Raw genomic sequence first — 8,216 nt, forward strand, 5'->3', positions numbered from 1 at the left:
GTGGATCTATACTCATCGCAGGAGCGCCAATGCAACTCTTAACACCATCCATTGCACTTCATGGGCAAGTATGTTGTTCTGGCCCCGCCTTTGCTGCCATGTAGGTCTTAGATTTGAGGAGAAAACGATCAGAGAAGGAAACTTGGTTACAACCTTCTGTTACAACCTAGGACACCCCCCCGCCCCGCCACACAGCGGCCGCCCCGCTCCCCTCAGCCCCTCAGCGCGGCGGCGGCGGGCGGGGCCGCGCTCACCGCGGCGGGGCGGCCCCCAGCTCGGCGGAGCCGCCCTCCCTCCGTCCTTCCCTCCCTCCCTCCATCCCTCCGCCGCCAATCCGGCCGGGGAGGCGACACCCGAGGGCTGCTAACGGTGCCGGCGGAGCGGGAGCCGCCGCCGCCAGCAGCAGCAGCAGCAGCAGCAGCAGCGGGGCACATGGCATGCCTGATGGCGGCTTTCTCCCTGGGCACCGCTCTGGTAAGGGCGCTCTGCCCGCCCTTCCTTCGCGGCCGGGAGGCGGCTCGGCCGGGACGAGGGGGGAAAGGAGGGGTCCGTGGGGCTCCGTGAGGGAAGGGTGGGCGGCGGGGGGCGGCTGGAGGTGCCCGGTGCCGGTGCTTGACCGGCAGTAACCTCCCGGCTTGAGCTGCCGACGGGATTAGGGGGTTGTGCCAGCACGCTCCCTGCCCCGCCGCCGGTGGTTTCTCGAAACGGATTTACCAGGGGGGACCGTAACCTCTATTTCTGACATAATAGCCTCGGTGAAAGGCAGGCAGGCTGCGGGAGGAGGAAGGAATTGTGCGGGGAAGTTGTTTGGGGGAAAGGGTGCAGGGTGTGAGGGAGCATCGCGGTGTGGGGACGGGAGCGTGTCAGCTGCCGGGCCCGGTAAACACCAGCAGGCAGTCCAGCTCCTCACGGGAGGCTGGGGAACAAAACTGTGTGAAATCGGCTGAGATATAAGCGCCATAGGTGTGTTTGAGGTGGACACCCGTGCGAAAGACACAGCTGCATGCATACACCATCGTGTCTGGAAAAACACACGGCTTGTGCTTGTAGATACATGAAATTCCTCAGGCTCTCCTCCGATGCCGGGTTATACAGACTGGTGGCTGTATGAGCCACCAGAATTGCCCACCCTGTGGGGAATTTCAAGCAAAGACCCCACAGCACAGTGGAGTTTCAGTCACCCCGGGTGGCAGGGGACATCCTCACCCCAGCGAGGGGACCCCGGGAGGCTGGCGTCTGACCCAGGGCTGTGTCACGGTCTGCTGAGAAGAGGCGTTTCAGTCCACCGGGTGACTGAAATGGTTTGTTTGTGTCCCAGGAACAAACGTCTCTGGCTTCGTACTCACGGCTGGTTAAGTCATACTGCAAGGACCTTGTCCAAAGGATGTTTCTTCTTGAAATCATCTAAACTGGAGAAGCCCCGACTGTCCCTAGAATAGTCAGTGTGCCCTGCTCATTGGTAGTTTTTGGATATTCCCTCTGGCACGTGAATTTGCTGAGTAGTTTCTGTGAACCAAACTGTTTGAGAATGCCAAAGTAAGCCTTGAAAACATTCAGGAACATTATTAACTCACCTTCTGTTAATTTTTTAAGGGAAGAAGGAGGTTCGCGTTTTTCAATTGTTCAGGTCTAAGGTGTTTCACATTACACTTGTTATGTTCAAATTACGTGCTATTACAGTCATCTGTTTAAGAAATTGGGAGTAAGTGTTACTGGATACTTGACCTCTGAGCAACTTGAGAGCATGATTAAAATCTCTTGCTTGAGAAAATGTGGTAAGCAGAGCAGATTTTCACATCCAGAGCTACGTGCTTGCACGTGAAGAACTGGAAGATGCTTGATAACCAGTGGTTTTGAAGGACTGTATTTTAGGGTTTTTCATCAGCATTCATCAGAAGTGATTGACCTGAAAAGCACATCAATGGGGAGACCACTCCCCATGACAGAGGATGATTTTGGAGGCAGTGTGACTTAGTTGCTCTAGAGAGCGAGCAGGGAGAGACAGTGTCACGACCTACAGCTCCTTATTTGAGGGTGTTCAACATTGGTGCCTTGGAAAGAGGTGCAGCAGATCTACTTTTCAGTGGGTACCTTTGGAGACATGTAGGTTGTTGGATACGGGTGACAGGATGGAAAGCCTGGCATCTGTTACCTACAGAATTATTTTCTGATACAAATCTGTATTAAAAATACTAGATTTTATAATAGACAACTGTGCAGATGTTAGGCACTGCTTATGGCATACTCCAAACAACAGATGACAAAGGATGTCCTCCGAACTGTTCAAAATTCTGTTTAGCTGAAGAAGATTCATGGTTGTTTTCCTTTAGGCCTTGGACCTACCCTGTTGATACTGGTCCAAGGTGCCCATGCAAGTAAAAGGAATCAAAAAAGTACAGATTTTGTGTGAGTAAATAAAAAAGAAGAGAAAGGCAGGCAGCAAGCTGCTGTCACAGTCAGGAGAGGAAGGGAAAGAGCCTCTGTCCAAAAAAAGCCAAGTGGAATTGCACTGGGTGCCACGCTGGGCAAAGCATGGTAAGAGACATGGCTGTGAGCAGAGAGCATTGACCTTGCAGTGTCAGCAGTGCTGTACTGAGCAGGGTTTAGTATGTTTATGTAGCTGATAAGATTTCCATTAGGGATCACTGTCAAGCAAGGAAGGATTTTGGATGGAAATCGCTGTGCTTTCCTAACAAACCTCTAGGAAAGAAGTTGTACTGCTGCAGGTCTCAGAGTCTTCAGATCTATTGCTGCAGGAGCAGACACGGCAGAAAACAGTACATTTCAAAATTTGCAGAAGTGTAACTTGTGCAATTTCACGTTTACAGAAGTATCTTCTGATCTAAAGGCGTAAGAGCTCTTGGACTTTTTGAGAGGCTGTCTTTTGACATGTCTGCGTAAACAATTGTTCAGCTAGCTCCCTTCCCCCTTCAGCTCTGTCCTAATACAAGCCCTGGAATCAGAGCAACTAGAGCCTAATTCTTGGAGGGATGAGAAACTGAATACACTGTGACTGTACTTAGAAATTGTATTCTTCTGCTGTATTATTCTGGTGCAAGAGCCATTCTATTCTGAAGTTAGATACTGATGTGCTGCATATACCCGCTGAGAGGAAAGTGGTGCTAAGGGAACTGCTCTTTGTGTGCTACAAGCTCTTTTACCTCTTCTGTCAAGACACTGGCAGAACAAACAAAAGATTTTTTTTTTCCCTCTTTCACCCTTCAACACATTTCTGTGCTGGATTCTGTGCTTGAATTTTATTTTATATAATAACTCTTCTCATGCAGAAGGTTTTGAAATGCGTTCCTAAGGGAAAGTCTGTGAACTTTGTCCTTTCTCCAACTTTTTCCCTCTAGAACGCCAGCAGTTCTGCCTGTACTATGGCTGAGCCAAAGTCAGTGTGCGTTTCAGTGGATGAGGTGGTCTCCAATGGCACAGATAACCAAGACGTTCGACTGATGAATGGACACTTAAAAAAAGTGGACAATACTCTGACAGAAGCTCATCGTTTCTCCTACCTGCCACGCAGACCAGCTGTAAACATTGAGTTTAAAGAACTGTCGTATTCCATCCAAGAAGGGCCGTGGTGGAGGAAGAAAGGTGAGGAAAATTTAATGTTTTAACACGTTATAGCTGAAAAGAGCATAAAGAAGCTGCCCCGGGGCTGATTGAAAAACTAGGTGCAGGATTTGTCCCTGCTCTGGAAGCAGACACCACTTCCTTCTGAGGAACGTGGAGAGTCCCGCTGCCCCCAGCAGAGCAGGGAACTTCCCAGGAGCCTGATGCTCATGCTCCAAGATACTGTAGATGCAGTAATTCGTACAACTGTTTATTTTTGCCTCCCAATTCTAAAGTATCTGAAGCACATACAGTACTCCTGTGCTGCCAAATATGTGTCCTGTGATCTTGCATGTTTACAATTTGTTGTTTGAATGCTGGGGGAGGACAGGCTGAGCATGCAGGAGTTTAAAGATAGGGGTCGGGGAAAAGGGAATGCTTTTTTTAACTTTTACAATACCTTGTTTTGTCAAATGGCTGTTTTTTTCAGTACACTTGCAGAACAGCAAGCATCTCAGAATCTCAGAAGGCATTTGAAACCAAGATAGTTATTCTCTTAAAATGCTGTGTTTCAAAGTCAGTGCTGTGGGCTATTGGCATGTCAGCACATCCATGTCTCTTGGTTTTCTCAGATGGGTGTCTTTAAGTTTACCATTTCTTTTAGCAGATGAAATGACTGCCTATTGCTAGGACTAAATCCTGAGATTTAGTCAAGGACCAGCATGCTTTTTTGCTAGTTACTTCTCTAATACACAACAAACTGTTCACAGCCTGTAACACAGGGCCCACCGAAATGATGTGGATATTGGATTCGTGTGTCAAGGAAGTCAAACATTACCGCTTTCTTCTCGCAATACAATTTCACTTATAGCTCTGAGACATTGCTTCTGGTGCTGATTTATTGATGGGAGTTAGGAGGGCATATTCGACTCTGTTCTTTATATGCTCTTGGTCTATTCCAGTTCTGAAAGGTGGGTGTAACATGGCACTGCCCTTTTTCATCTGCTTTGTATTCATTCTTTTTATACTTTCATCTGGATTGTGTAGCCATGTGTTTTCTGGAGAAATTTCTTGTGTGTCTTTGTGTGACTAGTTGTCTCTTTGAAAGAAAAACTAGGTCATGCAGTAAATTCCTGCTAGCGAAAAGAAGGAAGTCCAAAAGAAAATACTGAAATCTTACGGAGAATTTTGTGTGCTAAATGACATAATTGCTCTTTCTTGAGGAATTCTCTCTTAGTAATGTAAATTGGTACGGCCGAGTGCTTTAGTTATTTTTAAGAGATAAGACCCTGCCAACGTGCTGGCTGAGCCATATTTGATACCTGGACTTGCTTTGAATCTATAAATCCACTGGCTTAAAGGTTCCACTTGAAATTGTTTCGTAAAGTACGTTGCTGCTGTCTGGAAATGTTGTCATTATCATAACACCGAGGCTTTAATAGTCTAGAAATGTGTGGTATGAAAAACACTGAGCTGTGGCCGTGCAACTGCTGCCGTATCGGGATAGCCTATGCGTGCAGTTAATTTTTTGTAGAAGGATGTGCGGTCTTGTGGCTTTAGTGTTTGTTTTTTTTTTTTTCCAACGTCAAAACTGTATGTGTACACACATGCCTTCTTTAAATTATTTAGTAACATTGCATCTAGATCTGCTGTCCATAGGAGAACAACTCGGTTTGGCAACAACTTTTGTACATTCAAAATTATTTTTTGTGTTTATGGAGCAAACTCAAATTTTGAAGTCTTTTTTTCCCCCAAGAAATAGAACTATGCCGAAGTGTTTCATGTTGGACTTGACAATTTGAGGGTTTTAACTGGTCTGTTTCTCACTGGCCAAAAATGATGAAGGGATTCCAGACCAGAAACCCACTACACTTGGATTTGAAAGAGGAGATGATCTCGCAGTGGCTTACAATTATACAAAGGGCAGCTGTGAAGACACTGGAGCCAAACTCCTGGTGGTAGAGCCAGCTGATACATAACAAGCGTCAGTGGCCAGGTGCTGCGCTTTGGGTTACAGTGGTCATTAAGAAATAGCTTTTTATCAGGAGTGTGTTGCAGTGCTGGGACAGGTCACCCTGGTGGTGTGGTTTCTCCATGCTGCGGGGTTTAGAAGAGTGGACTTGGCACAACCACAGCTGGCCTGAGCTGGTGGTAGCAATCATCTTGCTTTGAGCAGCAGGCTAGATTAGGGCACCTCCAGAGGTCCCTTCCAAGCAACGCTTTTATGATTCAGACTATAGAAACCTTCCAGAAACAAACTTCCCTCCCAACCATGTTCCCACTCCAGAGATTGACCCGATATATTGCTTTTAATAGAGAAGGTTTTCCAGTAGAGAAACAGAAAACTGAATACCAAACTGCCTAAATAGTCTCAAAGGAAGGTTGGGACCAAAATATTAGATTCCTTGAATCATTTTAGCAGTTGTGTGAATAGAACTGTTTGTGTGTAATTTTGGTTATCTCTGTTTAAAATGAGTAGGCTTGTAGATAAACACATTACACATAAAACTATTCTGAATGCCTCTTACCAGTTTCTTCTTCAGTGGGAAACTGGCACTTTGCAATGAGTTTTAATCTATGTCTGTTCAGGAAAAGGGGCATATTTCACCTCTGAACACTGGTGGCTGTTTTAGCTCTACACTTCTTGGGGCTTCCCTGCACTAAATTTCTTTCTCATTGCTGTGAAGTGAAATGTTTAAATTCACTTTTTTTTTTTTTTCTTTTCTGAGTAGCCAAGAGCATGCTCCTGAAGGTACAAAGTCCAGTGTTGGTAATCCAACTAATTAAAAACAAGCAAACAAACAAAAACCAGTAAACTTGTATGTGCAAGATGGAAAAAAACGGAAGATGTCTCTCAGTTCATTCTGTTCTTTGGTGCTGTTCATGGCAATAAGGGGTAAGGGATGCTGTTCCGAAAACATGCCTAATGGCGTTTCTATTCTGAAATGGAACTGGAAAAATTCTGCTCTTCCTACATCTTTCCCCGCAACTGTAATGAATTAGTTAAAACCTTTCAGTGAGTGTTGGATCACAAAGGGAGAAATATAGTTTCCTTGTGAAGACAATTTGTGCCAGTGTGTTAGAGAGGAATTGAACTAAAAAGCAACAACAGAAAAACGTACTCCCTTCAGTGAGGATGTTATTGTGAAGTAATGTTAAGGTTAGGCTCTAAATTAACAAAAGGAGGAATAATTAGTAATGCTGCCATTGTGTTCTGTACTTTGCTGCATTGTTCAGACAGTGAAACTCATGGTTTGTAACATCATTTACTTTTTATTAAAAGCACAAAGAAGGTGAGCTTGAATTGCTTGTCAACAACAAAAAAGCTAAATAAGCCATAGTAGACTTCAAATTAGAATTTTTCATTGATTTGTGTCTCAGCCTTAACGCACCTAATTTATCTATTAAATCTCATTTAACTTATCTATTAAATCTCTGTAAAAACAAGGAAGGGCGTTTCATTCTCAGAATTATCCGAGAAATGCTGCTTGCTGCAAACAAGCCTGGTCAACTCTTTTTATCAAATTGAGTTTTTATCAAATTCATAGTGAGGATTTGTACGAGTCTGGGTCTGATTCATTCACAGTGTAATTCCTCTCAAAGTCAGCGGTATTAACAGGAGTGAACCTGGCAGATGAGTCCTTGATCAAAGAAACTGTGTCTGACCCGGTCAGTTCAGCAGGACTTCTTATCAATATGGGAATTTGGAAGAGGTTACAGAAGTGAAATTTTTCGGAAGGTCTCACGTAACTTTGGTATTTCTTCCATAAAGCTTTTAGGGAATTACTCAGCTGGCAGAATGAACTTTTTCTTCAGTTTTGAAGGAAAGAGATTGGTAAAACGCATCTCAGTCTTTGATTCCAGTCTTTGTTCAAGCATGTGCCAGAAGTCTTGTGCGGGTCAGCAGGATTCAAGATTTCCTTAAGAAACCTCCAGGACTGCTGGAGCAAGTGGACAGCGTGTCAAGGTTAACGTGAACTGGCAAAGCCAGAAAAAAAGGAAGATTCAGCACACAAACAAACAATATTCTATAATGTCTTCTCCTTTCTGGAGAAGCTGGACGAGGGAGCCAGCTGACTCAGCCAGGGGAAGAGAGAGAACAGGAGAGTCCTCTGTTAGATCAAGTGGGGGCTCCTTAACTGAGGAAAAGCAACAGCCACAGAGCTTCAGAACAAACCTTGGCCAAAATTTCACTGCCTTATCAGACAGCCATTTATCTAAGGGTTGAAAAAGAGACTGAAGGTGGCTCGTATCATGGCTTGCGAACTGTCTGCTTAAGCTGTATTTTCAAATGACATTGAAAATGTCATTTAAAATGCAAACAACAGGAACATGTGTTGGGTTTACCAGCTTATAAAAAAAATAGTAGATGTGTAGGTTTTAAATCTAAGTCTGCTTGAAGACTGTATACAAGGGGATTTTGTAGAAAAGTCTGTGCCTTAGCTTGTCGTTGTTGTTTTATAAGCACCATAAAGAGATCTGAATAGAGTGACTGATTGAGGAGCAAAATCATGGATGGTCCCAAATATGAGGAAGCCACAAAAAGTACTTTGGAGTCTTCTGTCTTGATACAACTCTTTCCCTTCAGTGAGTTTGGTTCTGTGTACACACACCAAAGGATGTTTATCCTTTTGTTTCCAGGTTTCTGCCGTAACGTA

General features: G+C 44.7%; 1 protein-coding gene across 1 annotated transcript in view; it reads left to right on the forward strand.

Annotated features, from left to right (window-relative positions):
• Positions 1-303: 303 nt before the first annotated feature.
• The window catches only part of ABCG1 (ATP binding cassette subfamily G member 1), a 57,162-nt gene continuing 49,249 nt past the window's right edge, over positions 304-8,216 (forward strand). The window contains exons 1-2 of the mRNA XM_048064503.2: positions 304-474; positions 3,357-3,600. Coding sequence (XP_047920460.1) covers positions 433-474; positions 3,357-3,600 — 286 coding nt within the window. The 5' untranslated portion in view covers positions 304-432. The remainder of the gene's footprint in view (positions 475-3,356; positions 3,601-8,216) is intronic.

The sequence above is a fragment of the Anser cygnoides genome, chromosome 1 (assembly GCF_040182565.1).
Source record: "Anser cygnoides isolate HZ-2024a breed goose chromosome 1, Taihu_goose_T2T_genome, whole genome shotgun sequence".
NCBI classification, from domain to species: Eukaryota; Metazoa; Chordata; class Aves; order Anseriformes; family Anatidae; genus Anser; species Anser cygnoides.